At 45.7% G+C, this 23,245-nt stretch overlaps 1 protein-coding gene and 2 pseudogenes across 4 annotated transcripts in view; 2 read left to right on the plus strand and 1 right to left on the minus strand.

Annotated features, from left to right (window-relative positions):
* The window catches only part of DPYD (dihydropyrimidine dehydrogenase), a 1,322,423-nt gene that overhangs the window by 257,583 nt on the left and 1,041,595 nt on the right, over nucleotides 1-23,245 (minus strand). For all 4 annotated transcript variants that reach the window (XM_056528554.1, XM_056528555.1, XM_056528557.1 and 1 more), the window contains one exon: nucleotides 10,891-11,033. In XM_056528554.1, coding sequence (XP_056384529.1) covers nucleotides 10,891-11,033 — 143 coding nt within the window. The remainder of the gene's footprint in view (nucleotides 1-10,890; nucleotides 11,034-23,245) is intronic.
* Nucleotides 2,182-2,302, plus strand: LOC130277934 (U2 spliceosomal RNA; annotated as a pseudogene).
* LOC130277939 (U2 spliceosomal RNA) lies at nucleotides 2,410-2,585 on the plus strand (annotated as a pseudogene).

Raw genomic sequence — 23,245 nt, forward strand, 5'->3', positions numbered from 1 at the left:
GATAACCACAGAGAACTTCCTGTTTACACAATTGAGACGTCGCGTCCTCTTCCCTATTATTCACGAATGGAAGAAACACAAAATAATACAACAATACATGATCTTTCTCCATCAGACGGTCCCGTACATGATCTTTCTCTATCAGACGGTCCTGTACATGATCTTTCTCCATCAGACGGTCCTGTACATGATCTTTCTCCATCAGACGGTCCTGTACATGATCTTTCTCCATCAGACGGTCCTGTACATGATCTTTCCCCATCAGACGGTCCCGTACATGATCTTTCTCCATCAGACGGTCCCGTACATGATCTTTCTCTATCAGACGGTCCTGTACATGATCTTTCTCCATCAGACGGTCCTGTACATGATCTTTCTCTATCAGATGGTCCTGTACATGATCTTTCTCCATCAGACGGTCCTGTACATGATCTTTCTCCATCAGACGGTCCCGTACATGATCTTTCTCTATCAGACGGTCCTGTACATGATCTTTCTCCATCAGACGGTCCTGTACATGATCTTTCTCCATCAGACGGTCCTGTACATGATCTTTCTCCATCAGACGGTCCCGTACATGATCTTTCCCCATCAGACGGTCCCGTACATGATCTTTCTCCATCAGACGGTCCCGTACATGATCTTTCTACATCAGACGGCCCTGTACATGATCTTTCCCCATCAGACGGTCCTGTACATGATCTTTCTCCATCAGACGGTCCTGTACATGATCTTTCTCCATCAGACGGTCCTGTACATGATCTTTCTCCATCAGACGGTCCTGTACATGATCTTTCTCCATCAGATGGTCCTGTACATGATCTTTCTCCATCAGACGGTCCTGTACATGATCTTTCTCCATCAAACGGTCCTGTACATGATCTTTCTCCATCAGATGGTCCTCTACATGATCTTTCTCCATCAGATGGTCCTGTACATGATCTTTCTCCATCAGACGGTCCCGTACATGATCTTTCTCCATCAGACGGTCCTCTACATGATCTTTCTCCATCAGACGGTCCTGTACATGATCTTTCTCCATCAGACGGGCCTGTACATGATCTTTCTCCATCAGACGGTCCTGTACATGATCTTTCCCCATCAGACGGTCCCGTACATGATCTTTCTCCATCAGACGGTACTGTACATGATCTTTCTCCATCAGACGGTCCTGTACATGATCTTTCCCCATCAGACGGTCCTGTCCATGATCTTTCCCCATCAGACAGTCCTGTACATGATCTTTCTCCATCAGACGGTCCTGTACATGATCATTCTCCATCAGACGGTCCTGTACATGATCTTTCTCCATCAGACGGTCCTGTACATGATCTTTCTCCATCAGACGGTCCTGTACATGATCTTTCTCCATCAGATGGTCCTGTACATGATCTTTCTCCATCAGACAGTCCTGTACATGATCTTTCTCCATCAGACGGTCCTGTACATGATCTTTCTCCATCAGACGGTCCTGTACATGATCTTTCCCCATCAGACAGTCCTGTACATGAGCTTTTTTCCTTTAGACAGCCTCTACTTGTGATTTCTTGAGCAGGGAGACCTTGCGTTCAGAACAGGATTTCAATGTGTTACCAATTGTTTTCTTTTGGACTCTGGTCGCAGCTGCCTTGAAATCATTCCTTGGCATTCTTATGGTTATTGAATCTATATGAGCTGAGACCTTACATGAAGCCTACGAGAGGGAGAGGGACAGATATTTTCTTCCATATTTAAATAATGGCACAGACTGTTGTAAACTTCTCACTAGTGATGAGCGGCATATTTTGCGAATATATGGACAAATGTGTCCTATTTTCGTGAAATTCGCATATTTGCTATGTTCGTTCTCTTTTTTTCCATGTGAAAATTCGTAATGAAATTTGCATAGTGCACATGCTAATATTTCCATATTTGTGCATATTTGCATATTTACATATATTAGCCTAAATTAGCATATTCACAAAAAACAAAAAAAACTAATATTCGTCATTACGAATATATCTCACTATATTCTAAATATTCCCGAAATTGCAAAGTGCTGATATTCGTGTAAAAAAATTTGCATTTTGAATATTCACGTTCAACACTACTTGTCTTGTAGTCTATTCCAGCTTTGAGGAGGTCACCATTTTGTTCCTTACATCCTTGGACAGATCTTTGGTCTTGGCCATAGTGAAGAGTTTCGCTTCTCAGCCTTTTGGCTAAGATCAAGTGTAGCATCTGTTCTTATCAGTGGTTTAGTCTTTGGCCATTGATGTAGGATGGAGGGAGCAGCTCGATGGCTGCCCTGATGTGACCTTCTCCCTCCGGGTCTCGCCATGAGGTAGAGGGGTGTAGAGCTGAGGTACTTCTGTGCCTCGGGGAGTGGTGACCCTGAGGTGCCGAAACTCACTGGGTGTTAACACGCACATCGCTTTTCGGCCTTTTGGCTAAGATCAAGTGTAGTATCTGTTCTTATCAGTTTTCATGCCGGTGGCAAACTACGCCGGTATGGGGCTGGTGAGGATGGGTGCTGCATGGAGGGTGCAGGTGTACCAGGGCTTTCCGGGGCTGGTTCTGAGGAATCAGCTAGACGGCTGCCCCTTCGGGTCTCGCCATGAGGCTGAGAGGGTCTAGAGCCGAGGTACTTTTGTGCCTCGGGGAGTGGTGACCCCGAGGTGCCGAAACTCACTGGGAACACTGGCTCATTGAGTGGAAGCACGGGCACCATAATCTCTTCTTCTTGTGGCACTCACCTCTTGATTCCCGGCCTTCTGGCTAGGATCAGAGAAATGTTTATAGATCCGGCCGGATGTCCGGGCAGTATATCTGCACACATTCACTTATTTATTTCTTTTTGTCTCACTGTGTCACTTTTTGCGTGTTGTGTGTTCACAGGATTTGTCAGGATGCGGTAGCCCTTCTGGGTGTCCCTCCTGACGTTCTAGGGGTGGTGTGTGTGGCCATTAGGTTGCAAACACCCCGGGTACTCCTGCTTTGGCAGGGTACCTACCGTTATCGGCTCTGCGGGCAGATACCTTGGCTAACGCCAAGGGGGATGCTGGGAGCATTTGTGGTCCCCTAGTAGCTTCGGCGAAAAGGGACATCGAACCTGGAACCTCGCAGGTACCTTTTGGTCCGGAGGCGAAGGGTAAGGTTTGTTGGGGGGCCTCTCTCCTATCGGAGAAGGGCTTGCGATAGACCGCATCCTTTGTGCACGTTTTTTTAGTGTAACACGTTTGCACTTTTTCTTGCACTTTGGGTGATTTGAGAGCACGTTCCTCGGCTTTAAAAAAAGAGTTGAAGCACGGGCACCATGATCTCTTCACCTTGTGGCACTCACCTCTTGATTCCCGGCCTTCTGGCTAGGATCAGAGAAATTTTTATAGATCCGGCCGGATGTCCGGGCAGTATATCTGCACACATTCACTTATTTATTTATTTTTTTCTCACTGCGTCACTTTTGCGTGTTGTGTGTTCACAGGATTTATCAGGATGCGGTAGCCCTTCTGGGTGTCCCTCCTGGCGGTCTAGGGGAGGTGTGTGTGGCCATTAGGTTATGCACCTCCCTGCAAACACCCCGGGTACTCCTGCATGGGCAGGGTACCTACCGTTATCGGCTCTGCGGGCAGATACCTTGGCTAACGTCAAGGGGGATGCCGGGAGCATTTGTGGTCCCCTAGTAGCTTCGGCGAAAAGGACATCGAACCTGGAACCTCGCAGGTACCTTTTGGTCCGGAGGCGAAGGGTAAGGTTTGTTGGGGGGCCTCTCTCCTATCGGAGAAGGGCTTGCGATAGACCGCATCCTTTGTGCACGTTTTTTTAGTGTAACACATTTTCACTTTTTCTTGTACTCTGGGTGATTCGAGAGCACGTTCCTCGGCTTAAAAAAAAAAACAACTGAGTGAACGCACTGCACCATACTCTTCACCTCTGGCACTCACCCTTGGTATCCTGGCCTTCTGGCTAGGATCAAGGAAATTTTTATTGATCGGGCCGGATGACCGGACAGTATATCTGCACTACATTCACTTATTAATAATTTTTTTGTATGTCACTGTGCCACGTTTCCTGTTTTTCTTTGTACACAGGATTTGTCAGGATGCGGTAGCCCTTCTGGGTGTCCCTCCTGGCGGTCTAGGGGAGGTGTGTGTGGCCATTAGTTTCCTCACCTCCCTGCAACCCCTGGGCATCTTAGCTTTGGTCAAGATGCCATCAGTATACGGCTCCTCGGCTGATACCTTGGTTAACCCCTAGGTTGAAGCCAGGTGCATTTTCGGCCCCTTAGTAGCTTCGGTGAAAAGGGGCATCGAACCTGGATCCTTGCAGGTGCCTTCTGGACCAGAGGTGAAGGGTAGGTATGTTGGGGGGCCTCTCGCCTGTTGGAGAAGGGCTTAGCGATAGACCGCATCCTTTGTGCACTTTTTTTTTAGTGTGACTTTTTCTTGCACTTTGGGTGATAGAGAGCACGCGCCTCGGCTCTTTATAAAAAAAAAAATAGTGGAGAGTTTGGCATCTGATTAATTCTGCAGATAGATATCTTTTATACAGATAACTCTACCTCTACCCTAAAGGGGTACTCCACTGGAAAACATATATCAACTGGTGCCCAGAAAGTTAAATAGATTTGTAAATTACTTCTATTTAAAAGTCTCAATCCTTTGAGTACTTGTCAGCTGCTGTATGCTCCACAGGAAGTTCTTTTCTTTTTGAATGTCCTTTCTGTCTGACCACATTGCTCTCTGCTGACACCTCTGTCCAGGTCAGGAACTGTCCGGAGTATGAGCAAATCCCCATAGCAAACCTCTATTTATCTGGACAGTTCCTAAAATGTGTCAGCAGAGAGCACTGTGGTCAGACAGAGTTAATAAGTTTCTTCCATTTCGACACACAATGCTTTTTTTCCCGTTTTGCCGTAGATTTTTGGGTAAAATGACTGATGTAATTCCAAAGTAGAATTGGTGGCGCAAAAAAAAAAAAACATCATATGGATTTTTAGGTGCAAAACCGAAAGATTTATGATTTTTAAAAGGTGAGGAGGAAAAAATGAAAGTGCAAAAACGGAAAAAACCCTGAATCCTTAAGGGGTTAATATTATAGACTGACATTTCACATCACAACCACTGGGGGAGCACTCACATAGACACATATACAGTAACATACACATCTCCCGACAGAGGATCACAATATCATGTTTTGTTTTTTGTAACCTGCTCATCTGAGGTCACTTATCTCAGGATAATTTAACCCCTTCTCCTGTCGCCTTTTTAAAATAGTTTTTGTTTCGTTTTTACAATGGCACATGTTTTTGTTGTGCTTTGTAATGCCACCATGTCGGGTTCATATATTTTATTGGTTAATTTTATTAAAGGGGTTCTTCGGTGCTTACACATCTTATCCCCTATCCAAAGGATAGGGGATAAGATGTCTGATCGCGGGAGTCCCGCCGCTGGGGACAGCTATCAGGCCCCCTCCCGTAGGCTTGCATTGAGGGGCGGAGCGTGACGTCACACGGAACGACTACCCCTCCCCACCAGACGGTCCCTGCAGCATAGATGGCCCGGACCAGCTCACCCTTCCTTCCCACCGAGGGGAGGTGAGTAGAAAACTTAAAGGGGGGATCTGGATGATGACGAAGGTCGCAGTGGTCTTCAACCTGCGGACCTCCAGATGTTTCAAAACTACAACTCTCAGCATGCCCGGACAGCTGATGGCTGTCCGGGCATGCTGGGAGTTGAAGTTTTGGAACATCTGGAGGTCTGCAGGTTGAAGACCACTGATAAAGGGATTGACAGGCGGTGATGATGAAGGGCGGAATGATGACAGGGGTCTGGATGATGACAGGGTGATGATGACGGGGGTGATGATGACAGGGGGTGATGATGACAGGGTGATGATGACAGGGTGATGATGACAGGGTGATGATGACAGGGTGATGATGACAGGGTGATAATAACAGGGTGATAATGACAGGGTGATAATGACAGGGTGATAATGACGGGGGTGATGATGACAGGTTGATGATGACAGGGGGTGATGATGACGGGGTGATAATGACAGGGTGATGATGACGGGGGTGATGATGACAGGGTGATGATGACAGGGTGATAATGACAGGGTGATAATGACAGGGTGATAATGACAGGGTTGATGATGACAGGGGGTGATGATGACAGGGTGATAATGACAGGGTGATGATGACAGGGTGATGATGACAGGGTGATGATGACAGGGTGATGATGACAGGGTGATAATGACAGGGTGATGATGACAGGGTGATGATGACAGGGTGATGATGACAGGGTGATGATGACGGGGTGATGATGACGGGGTGATGATGACAGGGTAATGATGACAGGGTGATGAAGACGGGGGATAATGACAGGGGATGATGACAGGGTGATGATGACGGGGGATGATGACGGGGGATGATGATAGGGTGATAATGACAGGGTGATAATGACAGGGTGATGATGACGGGGGGGATGATGACGGGGGGATGATGACGGGGGGATGATGACGGGGGGATGATGACAGGGTGATGATGACAGGGTGATGATGACAGGGTGATGATGACAGGGTGATGATGACAGGGTGATGATGACAGGGCGATAATGACAGGGCGATAATGACAGGGCGATAGTGACAGGGTGATGATGACAGGGTGATAATGACAGGGTGATGATGACAGGGTGATAATGACAGGGTGATAATGACAGGGTGATAATGACAGGGTGATAATGACAGGGTGATGATGAAGGGGGGGTGATGACAGGGTGATGATGACAGGGTGATAATAGGGTGATGATGACAGGGTGATGATGACAGGGTGATGATGACAGGGTGATGATGACAGGGTGATGATGACAGGGTGATGATGACAGGGTGATGATGACAGGGTGATAATGACTGGGTGATGATGACAGGGTGATAATGACAGGGTGATGATGACAGGGTGATGATGACAGGGTGATGATGGCAGAGTGATGATGACAGGGTGATGATGACAGGGTGATGATGACAGGGTGATGATGACAGGGTGATGATGACAGGGTGATGATGACAGGGTGATAATGGCAGGGTGATAATGACAGGGTGATGATGAAGGGGGGGTGATGACAGTGTGATGATGACAGGGTGATGATGACAGGGTGATGATGACGGGGTGATGATGACAGGGTGATGATGACAGGGTGATGATGACAGGGTGATGATGACAGGGTGATGATGACAGGGTGATGATGACAGGGTGATGATGACAGGGTGATGATGACGGGGTGATGATGACAGGGTGATAATGACAGGGTGATAATGACAGGGTGATGATGACAGGGTGATGATGACAGGGTGATGATGACGGGGGGGATGATGACGGGGGGATGATGACGGGGGGATGATGACGGGGGTGATGATGACGGGGGTGATGATGACAGGGTGATGATGATAGGGTGATAATGACAGGGTGATAATGACAGGGTGATGATGACGGGGGGGATGATGACGGGGGGATGATGACGGGGGATGATGATAGGGTGATAATGACAGGGTGATAATGACAGGGTGATGATGACGGGGGGGATGATGACGGGGGGATGATGACGGGGGGATGATGACGGGGGTGATGATGACGGGGGTGATGATGACAGGGTGATGATGACAGGGTGATGATGACAGGGTGATGATGACAGGGTGATGATGACAGGGTGATGATGACAGGGCGATAATGACAGGGCGATAATGACAGGGTGATGATGACAGGGTGATAATGACAGGGTGATGATGACAGGGTGATAATGACAGGGTGATAATGACAGGGTGATAATGACAGCGTGATAATGACAGGGTGATGATGAAGGGGGGTGATGACAGGGTGATGATGACAGGGTGATGATGACAGGGGGATGATGACAGGGTGATAATGACAGGGTGATGATGAAGGGGGGGTGATGACAGGGTGATGATGACAGGGTGATAATAGGGTGATGATGACAGGGTGATGATGACAGGGTGATGATGACAGGGTGATGATGACAGGGTGATGATGACAGGGTGATGATGACAGGGTGATAATGACAGGGTGATGATGACAGGGTGATGATGACAGGGTGATGATGACAGGGTGATGATGACAGGGTGATAATGACTGGGTGATGATGACAGGGTGATAATGACAGGGTGATGATGACAGGGTGATGATGACAGGGTGATGATGGCAGAGTGATGATGACAGGGTGATGATGACAGGGTGATGATGACAGGGTGATGATGACAGGGTGATGATGACAGGGTGATAATGACAGGGTGATAATGACAGGGTGATAATGACAGGGTGATAATGACAGGGTGATGAAGGGGGGGTGATGACAGGGTGATGATGACAGGGTGATGATGACAGGGTGATGATGACAGGGTGATGATGACAGGGTGATGATGACAGGGTGATAATGGCAGGGTGATAATGACAGGGTGATGATGAAGGGGGGGTGATGACAGTGTGATGATGACAGGGTGATGATGACAGGGTGATGATGACGGGGTGATGATGACAGGGTGATGATGACAGGGTGATGATGACAGGGTGATGATGACAGGGTGATGATGACAGGGTGATAATGGCAGGGTGATAATGACAGGGTGATGATGAAGGGGGGGTGATGACAGTGTGATGATGACAGGGTGATGATGACAGGGTGATGATGACGGGGTGATGATGACAGGGTGATGATGACAGGGTGATGATGACAGGGTGATGATGACAGGGTGATGATGACAGGGTGATGATGACAGGGTGATGATGACGGGGTGATGATGACAGGGTGATAATGACAGGGTGATAATGACAGGGTGATGATGACAGGGTGATGATGACAGGGTGATGATGACAGGGTGATGATGACAGGGTGATGATGACAGGGTGATGATGACAGGGTGATGATGACGGGGTGATGATGACGGGGTGATGATGACGGGGTGATAATGACAGGGTGATAATGACAGGGTGATAATGACAGGGTGATGATGACAGGGTGATGATGACAGGGTGATGATGACAGGGTGATAATGACAGGGTGATAATGACAGGGTGATGATGACAGGGTGATAATGACAGGGTGATGATGACGGGGTGATAATGACGGGGTGATGATGACGGGGTGATGATGACAGGGTGATGATGACAGGGTGATAATGACAGGGTGATAATGACGGGGGTCTAGATGATGACAGGGTGATGATGACAGGGTGATGATGACAGGGTGATGATGACAGGGTGATGATGACAGGGTGATGATGACAGGGTGATGATGACAGGGTGATGATGACAGGGTGATGATGACAGGGTGATGATGACAGGGTGATGATGACAGGGTGATAATGACGGGGTGATGATGACGGGGGTCTAGATGATGACACGGTGATGATGATGGGGGTGTTATTGACAGGGGTCTGGATGATGACATATGGGGTATTTCCCTACCTAGGTTTATAGTCGAGTCAATAACTTTTCCTGGGTTTTTGGGGTGGAATTAGGGGCCTCGGCTTATATTCGGATGGGCTTATACTCGAGTATATACGGTACATCAGCTGGATAAGCTGTGATAAACCTGGTCTATATAAAGACTGTCTTGTCTAAGTTTTCACTGTCTAAGAATTAGATGTTTTTTTTATTTTATTCGGACCTTAGTCTTTAAACACAGTGTGATTAAGGCCACACCCAATGTATGAGTATACCACGCCCCTTTCCAATAAGACCCGCCCCCTCACCTGGTCAGATACAGTTTCTATGATTGTTGTCCCCGTTTTTCTTAATTATTGTGTCTTTATTGTTGTCCACCACAGTTCTGGTTCATCTGAGGACAAGATTCTGGTGCAGCAGCCAAACTAAATCTGGGGCTCAGAAGACGTTTAACGTTATTGGAAGAATTTTTCCTCAACTACTTTAGACCTTATGAATTTTGTGTTTAAATGGCGACCATCTCAGTGTATGAGAGTCATGACGATCCAGGGGACGAGGAGTCGCCAGTGGATTCTGTAAAGCTCCGCCTACTTGTGATCTAGGAGAAGATCACCGGTCCTATCCACTTCTCCTGAATTTTTACCATATTTAATGCCGCTCAAGATTTAGTCACTAAAAGAGATAAACGTCCCTCACGCTACTCACAACATGTCCGCATTCTTCAAATAAGAGTCCACAGGCTGTGTGTGGTATTACAGTTTTCCCATTCATTATAATGTAGCTGAACTGTAGTACCAGACACAACCTGAGGTAGCGCTGCAGTGGCCTTGTTTCTCTAATTGTGCACAAAGCCTTTAAAGGGGTACTCCAGTGGAAACCTTTTATTTTATTTATTTTTTATCAACTGATGCCAGAAAGTTAAACAGATTTGTAAATTACTTGTATTAAAAAAAAAAAAAAAATCTTAATCCTTCCAGTACTTATCAGCTGCTGTATGCTACAGAGAAATTATTTTCATTTTGGATTTATTTTCTGTCTGACCACAGTGCTCTCTGCTGACCTCTTCTGTCCGTGTCAGGAACTGTCAAGAGCAGGATAAAATCCCCATAGCAAACCTATGCTGCTCGGGACAGTACCTAAAATGGACAGAGGTGTCAGCAGAGAGCACTGTGGTCAGACAGAAAAGTAATCCTAAAAGAAAAGAAGTTTCGTTTAATTTTCTATTAAGTACTGGAAGGATTAAGATTTTTTTTATAGAAGTAATTTATAAATCTGTTTAACTTTCTGGCACCAGTTAATTTATAAAAAAAATAAATAAAATAGTTTTCCACCGGAGTACCCCTTTGAGATAAAACTTTTAACACTGAACTGTTTTCCTCTTTTTTCCCGCAGTAAATATGTGTTATTTATTATGAAAATATTTATAGAAAATACTTCTAGACAAGTGTTTCTCTTACCTGCAGCACTGAGGCGCCACTATGGAGAAACTGCAACCCGCTCTCTGCAGAGTCAATTCCACCAGTGGCTAAAATAGGAAATCCTGGAATGGCACGAGCAATGGCGGAGACGGCCCGGAGGGCGATTGGTCTGATGGCGTTGCCTAAAAGAGAAAAAAAAATGTTTTAAAAACAATGTTGTATCTTCACTGCTGATTCCACTGCCAGTGAGTGCTCGCTGTATCTCTAACTATTAAAGGGGTACTCCACTGCTCAGCGTTTGGAACAAACTGTTCCGAACGCTGGAGCCGGGAGCTCGTGACGTCATAGCCCTGCCCCCTTGTGATGTCACGCTCTGCCCCCTCAATACAAGTCAATGAGAGGGGGCGTGACAGCCATCACACTACCTCCCATAGACTTGCATTGAGGGGGCAGAACGTAAAGTCATGAGTCATGACTTTTCCAAACGCTGAGCAGCGGAGTACCCCTTTAAAGGGCCAATGTGGGCACCCAAATATATCTGAAAGACACACAGGACTATCACAGGAATTATATTAAAATATAACCCTAATTAACACATCTAAAAATACAACGTGTTTCGGGTGGTCAGGGTGCTCCTTCCTCGGACTCAGACCCTGAAACGTGTTATTGTTTGGACCAGTGAAAAAAAGCTTGATGGTTTGTGCTGAGCCGGACGATTATTTCACCTGGAGCGCTTTCCTTTTTATAAACTTTGTCGCCATTCTTTTATTAATAAAAACTCAATGTATTCATACACAAAAAAAATAAAAAATACTAAAAACAGCGGAATCCGTTATTGTTGTTCCAAATAAATCTATATAAACAGCGACAATACGGATGATGGGAGTTGTGCAGCATCTGCTCGGTGGAGATGATACCATGGGGTGTAAATAGATACACAGCTAATAACATTTTTACGTGGCGTGATATTTTCGACTCTTGCCTGCAGGTGGCTTCCATAAACTATGCCAGTAACTAAGCAACTTGCTGACACCATTCTCCCCCTGTCATTTGGAGATAATTAGCAATTTCTTGTGATAACCAATTTTGGTGGAAATAATTGTAACAGAATGCCCCCGACCAACTTTATAAACTGTAATAAAAGAGTTAAGATAATCTCTGACATTTCCAAATGCCATTAATTCACCTTTTCTTTTGATAGTACAGCCGCATTATGCTTAAACAATTACAAGATAACATGGAGGCTTAATGAAACTGTATGATCTGCCCGAGGCCTGCGGTACCGGAGGAACGAGAGAGAATGTTCTAGGGACAGAAGAATATATAATGGATGTAGACCCTACACTATATAATGGATGTAGATGTGAACCTACACCATATAATGATCTGAGATAGGACCCTACACAATATAATGGACATAGATGTGACCCTACACTATATAATGATCTGAGATATGACCCTACACTACATAATGGATGTAGATGTGACCCTACACTATATAATGGATGTAGATATGACCCTACACAATTTAATGGATGAAGATGTGACCCTACACTCTATAATGGATGTAGATATGACCCTACACAATATAATGGATGTAGATGTGACCCTACACTCTATAATGGATGTAGATATGACCCTACACAATATAATGGATGTAGATGTGACCCTACACTATATAATGGATGTAGATATGGCCCTACACTATATAATGGATGTAGATGTGACCCTACACTATATAAGGGATGTAGATATGACTCTACACAATATAATGGATGTAGATGTGACCCTACACTATATAACGGATGTAGATGTGACCCCACTCTATATAAGGGATGTAGATGTGACCCTACACTATATAAGGGATGTAGATGTGACCCTACACTATATAACGGATGTAGATGTGACCCTACACTATATAAGGGATGTAGATGTGACCCTACACAATATAATGGATGTAGATGTGACCCTACACTACATAATGGATGTAGATGTGACCCTACACTATATAATGGATGTAAATGTGACCCTACACTACATAATGGACGTAGATGTGACCCTACACTATATAATGGTCAGAAATATGACCCTACAATATATAATGGATGTAGATATGACACTACACAATATAATGGATGTAGATGTGACCCTACACTACATAATGGATGTAGATGTGACCCTACACTATATAATGGATGTAGATGTGACCCTACACTATATAATGGATGTAGATGTGACCCTACACTATATAATGGACGTAGATGTGACCCTACACTATATAATGGACGTAGATGTGACCCTACACTATATAATGGTCAGCGATATGACCCTACAATATATAATGGATGTAGATGTCACCCTACACTATATAATGGATGTAGATATGACCCTACACTATATAATGGACGTAGATGTGACCCTACACTATAAAATGGACGTAGATGTGACCCTACACAATATAATGATCTGAGATAGGACCCTACACTATATAATGGACGTAGATGTGACCCTACACCATATAATGATCTGAGATATGACCCTACACTATATAATGATCTGAGATATGACCCTTCACTACATAATGGATGTAGATGTGACCCTACACTATATAACGGATGTAGATATGACCCTACACAATATAATGGATGTAGATATGACCCTACACAATATAATGGATGTAGATGTGACACTACACAATATAATGGATGTAGATGTGACCCTACACTATATAATGGATGTAGATGTGACCCTACACTATATAATGGACGTAGATGTGACCCTACACTATATAATGGTCAGCGATATGACCCTACAATATATAATGGATGTAGATGTCACCCTACACTATATAATGGATGTAGATATGACCCTACACTATATAATGGACGTAGATGTGACCCTACACTATAAAATGGACGTAGATGTGACCCTACACAATATAATGATCTGAGATAGGACCCTACACTATATAATGGACGTAGATGTGACCCTACACCATATAATGATCTGAGATATGACCCTACACTATATAATGATCTGAGATATGACCCTTCACTACATAATGGATGTAGATGTGACCCTACACTATATAACGGATGTAGATATGACCCTACACAATATAATGGATGTAGATATGACCCTACACAATATAATGGATGTAGATGTGACACTACACAATATAATGGATGTAGATGTGACCCTACACTACATAATGGATGTAGATGTGACCCTACACTATATAATGGATGTAGATGTGACCCTACACTATATAATGGATGTAGATATGACCCTACACTATATAATGGACGTAGATGTGACCCTACACTACATAATGGACGTAGATGTGACCCTACACTATATAATGGTCAGAAATATGACCCTACAATATATAATGGATGTAGATATGACACTACACAATATAATGGATGTAGATGTGACCCTACACTATATAATGGATGTAGATGTGACCCTACACTATATAATGGATGTAGATGTGACCCTACACTACATAATGGACGTAGATGTGACCCTACACTATATAATGGTCAGCGATATGACCCTACAATATATAATGGATGTAGATGTCACCCTACACTATATAATGGATGTAGATATGACCCTACACTATATAATGGACGTAGATGTGACCCTACACTATAAAATGGACGTAGATGTGACTCTACACAATATAATGATCTGAGATAGGACCCTACACTATATAATGGACGTAGATGTGACCCTACACTATATAATGATCTGAGATATGACCCTACACTATATAATGATCTGAGATAGGACCCTACACTATATAATGGACGTAGATGTGACCCTACACCATATAATGATCTGAGATATGACCCTACACTATATAATGATCTGAGATATGACCCTTCACTACATAATGGATGTAGATGTGACCCTACACTATATAACGGATGTAGATATGACCCTACACAACATAATGGATGTAGATATGACCCTACACAATATAATGGATGTAGATGTGACACTACACAATATAATGGATGTAGATGTGACCCTACACTACATAATGGATGTAGATGTGACCCTACACTATATAATGGATGTAGATGTGACCCTACACTATATAATGGATGTAGATATGACCCTACACTATATAATGGACGTAGATGTGACCCTACACTACATAATGGACGTAGATGTGACCCTACACTATATAATGGTCAGAGATATGACCCAACAATATATAATGGATGTAGATGTGACCCTACACTATATAATGGATGTAGATATGACCCTACACTATATAATGGACGTAGATGTGACCCTACACAATATAATGGTCAGAGATATGACCCTACACTATATAATGGATGTAGATGTGACCCTACACTACATAATGGACGTAGATGTGACCCTACACTATATATATTGGTCAGAGATATGACCCTACACAATATAATGGACGTAGATGTGACCCTACACCATATAATGATCTGAGATAGGACCCTGCACAATATAATGGACATTGATGTGACCCTACACCATATAATAATCTGAGATTTGACCCTACACTAAATAATGATCTGAGATTTGACCCTACACTATATAATGGTCTGAGATATGACCCTACACAATATAATGGATGTAGATATGACCCTACACTATATAATGATATGAGATAGGACCCTACACAATATAATGGACGTAGATAAGACCCTACACTATATAATGGACGTAGATGTGACCCTACACTATATAATGATCTGAGATATGTTCCTCCACTATACAATGGATGTAGATGTGACCCTACACTATATAATGGATGTAGATGTGACCCTACACTATATAATGGATGTAGATATGACCCTACACTATATAATGGACATAGACATGACCCTACACTATATAATGGATGTAGATGGGACCCTACACTATATAATGGATGTGGATGTGATCCTATACTTTATGATGGATGTAGATGTGACCCTACACTATATAATGGATGTAGATGTGACCCTACACTATATAATGGATGTAAATGTGACCCTACACTATATAATGATCATAGATATGACCCTACACTATATAATGGACGTAGATGTGACCCTACACTATATAATGGACGTAGATATGACCCTACACTATATAATGGACGTAGATATGACCCTACACAAATATAATGGACGTAGATGTGACCCTACACTATATAATGGATGTAGATGTGACCCTACACAATAAAATGGACGTAGATATGACCCTTCAATATATAATGATCTGAGATGTGACCCTACACTATATAATGGACGTAGATGTGACCCTACACTATATAATGGATGTAGATGTGACCCTACACAATATAATGGATGTAGATGTGACCCTACACTATATAATAGTCTGAGATGTGATCCTACACTATATAATGGATGTAGATGTGACCCTACACTATATAATGGATGTAGATATGACCCTACACTATATAATGGGGGTAGATATGACCCTACACTATATAATGATCTGAGATGTGACCCTACACTATATAATGGACATAGATATGACCCTACACTATATAATGGATGTAGATGTGACCCTACACAATGTAGATGTGACCCTACACTATATAATAGATGTAGATGTGACCCTACACAATGTAGATATGACCCTACACTATATAATGGACGTAGATGTGACCCTACACTATATAATGGATGTAGATGTGACCCTACACAATGTAGATGTGACCCTACACTATATAATGGACATAGATATGACCCTACACTATATAATGGATGTAGATGTGACCCTACACAATGTAGATGTGACCCTACTGTTACGCCGAGCGCTCCGGGTCCCCGCTCCTCCCCGGAGCGCTCGCTACACTCTCCTCACTGCAGCGCTCCGGTCAGATCCACTGACCCGGGGCGCTGCGATACCGCCTCCAGCCGGGATGCGATTCGCGATGCGGGTAGCGCCCGCTCGCGATGCGCACCCCGGCTCCCGTACCTTACTCGCTCTCCGTCAGTCCTGTCCCGGCGCGCGCGGCCCCGCTCCCTAGGGCGCGCGCGCGCCGGGTCTTTGCGATTTAAAGGGCCACTGCGCCGCTGATTGGCGCAGTGGTTCCAATTAGTGTTATCACCTGTGCACTTCCCTATATCACCTCACTTCCCCTGCACTTCCTTGCCGGATCTTGTTGCCATCGTGCCAGTGAAAGCGTTTCCTTGTGTGTTCCTAGCCTGTGTTCCAGACCTCCTGCCGTTGCCCCTGACTACGATCCTTGCTGCCTGCCCCGACCTTCTGCTACGTCCGACCTTGCTTCTGTCTACTCCCTTGTACCGCGCCTATCTTCAGCAGCCAGAGAGGTTGAGCCGTTGCTAGTGGATACGACCTGGTCACTACCGCCGCAGCAAGACCATCCCGCTTTGCGGCGGGCTCTGGTGAAAACCAGTAGTGACTTAGAACCGATCCACTAGCACGGTCCACGCCAATCCCTCTCTGGCACAGAGGATCCACTACCTGCCAGCCGGCATCGTGACAGTAGATCCGGCCATGGATCCCGCTGAAGTTCCTCTGCCAGTTGTCGCTGACCTCACCACGGTGGTCGCCCAGCAGTCACAACAGATAGCGCAACAAGGCCAACAGCTGTCTCAACTGACCGTTATGCTACAGCAGTTACTACCACAGCTTCAGCAATCATCTCCTCCGCCAGCTCCTGCACCTCCTCCGCAGCGAGTGGCCGCTTCTGGACTACGACTATCCTTGCCGGATAAATTTGATGGGGACTCTAAGTTTTGCCGTGGCTTTCTTTCCCAATGTTCATTGCACTTGGAGATGATGTCGGACCAGTTTCCCACTGAAAGGTCTAAGGTGGCTTTCGTAGTCAGCCTTCTGTCTGGAAAAGCCCTGTCTTGGGCCACACCGCTCTGGGACCGCAATGACCCCGTCACTGCCTCTGTACACTCCTTCTTCTCGGAAATTCGAAGTGTCTTTGAGGAACCTGCCCGAGCCTCTTCTGCTGAGACTGCCCTGTTGAACCTGGTCCAGGGTAATTCTTCCGTTGGCGAGTATGCCGTACAATTCCGTACTCTTGCTTCAGAATTATCCTGGAATAATGAGGCACTCTGCGCGACCTTTAAAAAAGGCCTATCCAGCAACATTAAAGATGTTCTGGCCGCACGAGAAATCCCTGCTAATCTACATGAACTCATTCACCTAGCCACTCGCATTGACATGCGTTTTTCCGAAAGGCGTCAGTAGCTCCGCCAGGATATGGACTCTGTTCGCACGAGGCGTTTCTTCTCCCCGGCTCCTCTCTCCTCTGGTCCCCTGCAATCTGTTCCTGTGCCTCCCGCCGTGGAGGCTATGCAGGTCGACCGGTCTCGCCTGACACCTCAAGAGAGGACACGACGCCGCATGGAGAATCTCTGCCTGTACTGTGCTAGTACCGAACACTTCCTGAAGGATTGTCCTATCCGTCCTCCCCGCCTGGAAAGACGTACGCTGACTCCGCACAAAGGTGAGACAGTCCTTGATGTCTACTCTGCTTCTCCACGTCTTACTGTGCCTGTGCGGATGTCTGCCTCTGCCTTCTCCTTCTCTGCTGTGGCCTTCTTGGACTCCGGATCTGCAGGAAATTTTATTTTGGCCTCTCTCGTCAACAGGTTCAACATCCCGGTGACCAGTCTCGCCAGACCCCTCTACATCAATTGTGTAAACAATGAAAGATTGGACTGTACCATACGTTTCCGCACGGAGCCCCTTCTAATGTGCATCGGATCTCATCACGAGAGGATTGAACTTTTGATCCTCCCCAATTGCACTTCTGAAATTCTCCTTGGACTTCCCTGGCTTCAACTTCATTCCCCAACCCTGGATTGGTCCACTGGGGAGATCAAGAGTTGGGGGCCCTCTTGTTCCAAGGACTGCCTAAAACCGGTTCCCAGTAACCCTTGCCGTGACTCTGTGGTTCCTCCTGTAACCGGTCTCCCTAAGGCCTATATGGACTTTGCGGATGTTTTTTGCAAAAAACAAGCTGAGACTCTACCTCCTCACAGGCCTTATGATTGTCCTATCGACCTCCTCCCGGGCACTACTCCACCCCGGGGCAGAATCTATCCTCTGTCCGTCCCAGAGACTCTTGCCATGTCTGAATACGTCCAGGAAAATTTAAAAAAGGGCTTTATCCGTAAATCCTCCTCTCCTGCCGGAGCCGGATTTTTCTTTGTGTCCAAAAAAGATGGCTCTCTACGTCCTTGCATTGACTACCGCGGTCTTAATAAAATCACGGTTAAGAACCGCTACCCCCTACCCCTCATCTCTGAACTCTTTGATCGCCTCCAAGGTGCCCACATCTTTACCAAACTGGACTTAAGAGGTGCTTATAATCTCATCCGCATCAGAGAGGGGGATGAATGGAAAACGGCATTTAACACCAGAGATGGACACTTTGAGTATCTGGTCATGCCCTTTGGATTGTGCAACGCCCCTGCCGTCTTCCAAGACTTTGTTAATGAAATTTTTCGTGATCTCCTATACTCCTGTGTTGTTGTGTATCTGGACGATATCCTGATTTTTTCTGCCAATCTAGAAGAACACCGCCAGCATGTCCGTATGGTTCTTCAGAGACTTCGTGACAATCAACTCTATGCCAAAATAGAGAAATGTCTGTTTGAATGCCAATCTCTTCCTTTCCTAGGATACTTGGTCTCTGGCCAGGGACTACAAATGGATCCAGACAAACTCTCTGCCGTCTTAGATTGGCCACGCCCCTCTGGACTCCGTGCCATCCAACGTTTTTTGGGGTTCGCCAATTATTACAGGCAATTTATTCCACATTTTTCTACCGTTGTGGCTCCTATCGTGGCTTTAACCAAAAAAAATGCCGATCCCAAGTCTTGGCCTCCTCAAGCGGAAGACGCCTTTAAACGGCTCAAGTCTGCCTTTTCTTCGGCTCCCGTGCTCTCCAGACCTGACCCATCTAAACCCTTCCTATTGGAGGTTGATGCCTCCTCAGTGGGAGCTGGAGCTGTCCTTCTACAAAAAAATTCTTCCGGGCATGCTGTTACTTGTGGTTTTTTTTCTAGGACCTTCTCTCCGGCGGAGAGGAACTACTCCATCGGGGATCGAGAGCTTCTAGCCATTAAATTAGCACTTGAGGAATGGAGGCATCTGCTGGAGGGATCAAGATTTCCAGTTATTATTTACACCGATCACAAGAACCTCTCCTACCTCCAGTCTGCCCAACGGCTGAATCCTCGCCAGGCCAGGTGGTCTCTGTTCTTTGCCCGATTTAATTTTGAAATTCACTTTCGGCCTGCCGATAAGAACATTAGGGCCGATGCTCTCTCTCGTTCCTCAGATGCTTCTGAAGTTGAACTCTCTCCTCAACACATCATTCCTCCTGACTGCCTGATTTCCACTTCTCCTGCCTCCATCAGGCAAACTCCTCCAGGAAAGACCTTTGTTTCTCCACGCCAACGCCTCGGAATCCTCAAATGGGGTCACTCCTCCCATCTCGCAGGTCATGCGGGCATCAAGAAATCTGTGCAACTCATCTCTCGCTTCTATTGGTGGCCGACTCTAGAGACAGATGTGGTGGACTTTGTGCGAGCCTGCACTATCTGTGCCCGGGATAAGACTCCTCGCCAGAAGCCCGCTGGTTTTCTTCATCCTCTGCCTGTCCCCGAACAGCCTTGGTCTCTGATTGGTATGGATTTTATTACTGACTTACCCCCATCCCGTGGCAACACTGTTATTTGGGTGGTCGTTGATCGATTCTCCAAAATGGCACATTTCATCCCTCTTCCTGGTCTTCCTTCAGCGCCTCAGTTGGCTAAACAATTTTTTGTACATATTTTTCGTCTTCACGGGTTGCCTACGCAGATCGTCTCGGATAGAGGCGTCCAATTCGTGTCTAAATTCTGGAGGGCTCTCTGTAAACAACTCAAGATTAAATTAAATTTTTCTTCTGCATATCATCCTCAATCCAATGGACAAGTAGAAAGAATTAACCAGGTCTTGGGTGATTATTTACGACATTTTGTTTCCTCCCGCCAGGATGACTGGGCAGATCTTCTACCTTGGGCCGAATTCTCGTATAATTTCAGAGTCTCTGAATCTTCCTCCAAATCCCCATTTTTCGTGGTGTACGGCCGTCACCCTCTTCCCCCCCTCCCTACCCCCTTGCCCTCTGGTCTGCCCGCTGTGGATGAAATTTCTCGTGATCTTTCCATCATATGGAGAGAGACCCAAAATTCTCTCTTACAGGCTTCATCACGCATGAAGAAGTTCGCGGATAAGAAAAGAAGAGCTCCTCCCATTTTTTCCCCTGGAGACAAGGTATGGCTCTCCGCTAAATATGTCCGCTTCCGTGTCCCTAGCTATAAGTTGGGACCACGCTATCTTGGTCCTTTCAAAATTTTGAGCCAGATTAATCCTGTCTCTTACAAACTTCTTCTTCCTCCTTCTCTTCGTATTCCTAATGCCTTTCACGTTTCTCTTCTTAAACCACTTATCATTAACCGTTTCTCTCCCAAATCTGTTCCTCCCACTCCTGTTTCCGGCTCCTCGGACATCTTCTCCGTCAAAGAGATTTTGGCATCCAAAAAGGTCAGAGGGAAAACCTTTTTTTTAGTGGATTGGGAGGGTTGTGGTCCAGAAGAGAGATCCTGGGAACCTGAGGACAATATCCTAGACAAAAGTCTGCTCCTCAGGTTCTCAGGCTCTAAGAAGAGGGGGAGACCCAAGGGGGGGGGGGTACTGTTACGCCGAGCGCTCCGGGTCCCCGCTCCTCCCCGGAGCGCTCGCTACACTCTCCTCACTGCAGCGCTCCGGTCAGATCCACTGACCCGGGGCGCTGCGATACCGCCTCCAGCCGGGATGCGATTCGCGATGCGGGTAGCGCCCGCTCGCGATGCGCACCCCGGCTCCCGTACCTTACTCGCTCTCCGTCAGTCCTGTCCCGGCGCGCGCGGCCCCGCTCCCTAGGGCGCGCGCGCGCCGGGTCTTTGCGATTTAAAGGGCCACTGCGCCGCTGATTGGCGCAGTGGTTCCAATTAGTGTTATCACCTGTGCACTTCCCTATATCACCTCACTTCCCCTGCACTTCCTTGCCGGATCTTGTTGCCATCGTGCCAGTGAAAGCGTTTCCTTGTGTGTTCCTAGCCTGTGTTCCAGACCTCCTGCCGTTGCCCCTGACTACGATCCTTGCTGCCTGCCCCGACCTTCTGCTACGTCCGACCTTGCTTCTGTCTACTCCCTTGTACCGCGCCTATCTTCAGCAGCCAGAGAGGTTGAGCCGTTGCTAGTGGATACGACCTGGTCACTACCGCCGCAGCAAGACCATCCCGCTTTGCGGCGGGCTCTGGTGAAAACCAGTAGTGACTTAGAACCGATCCACTAGCACGGTCCACGCCAATCCCTCTCTGGCACAGAGGATCCACTACCTGCCAGCCGGCATCGTGACACCTACACTATATAATGGATGTAGATGTGACCCTACACAATGTAGATATGACCCTACACTATATAATGGATGTAGATGTGACCCTACACAATGTAGATGTGACCCTACACTATATAATGGACATAGATATGACCCTACACTATATAATGGATGTAGATGTGACCCTACACTATATAATGGACGTAGATATGACCCTATACTATATAATGGACGTAGATGTGACCCTACACTATATAATGGACGTAGATGTGACCCTACACAATATAATGGATGTAGATATGACCCTACACTATATAATGGATGTAGATGTGACCCTACACTATATAATGGACGTAAATATGACCCTACACTATATAATGGACGTAGATGTGACCCTACACTATATAATGGACGTAGATGTGACCCTACACAATATAATGGGTGTAGATATGACCCTACACTATATAATGGATGTAGATGTGACCCTACACAATATAATGGGTGTAGATATGACCCTACACTATATAATGATCTGAGATGTGACCCTACACTATATAATGGACGTAGATATGACCCTACACTATATAATGGATGTAGATGTGACCCTACACTATATAATGGACATAGATGTGACCCTACACAATATAATGGATGTAGAGGTGACCCTACACTATATAATGGACATAGATGTGACCCTACACAATATAATGGATGTAGATATGACCCTACACTATATAATGGATGTATATATGACCCTACACTATATAATGGACATAGATATGACCCTACACAATATAATGAATGTAGATGTGACCCTACACTATATAATGGATGTAGATATGACCCTACACTATATAATGGACATAGATATGACCCTACACAATATAATGAATGGAGATGTGACCCTACACTATATATTGGACGTAGATGTGACCCTACACTATATAATGAATGTAGATGTTACCCTACAAA

The sequence above is a fragment of the Hyla sarda genome, chromosome 6, assembly GCF_029499605.1.
Source record: "Hyla sarda isolate aHylSar1 chromosome 6, aHylSar1.hap1, whole genome shotgun sequence".
Taxonomy (NCBI): Eukaryota; Metazoa; Chordata; class Amphibia; order Anura; family Hylidae; genus Hyla; species Hyla sarda.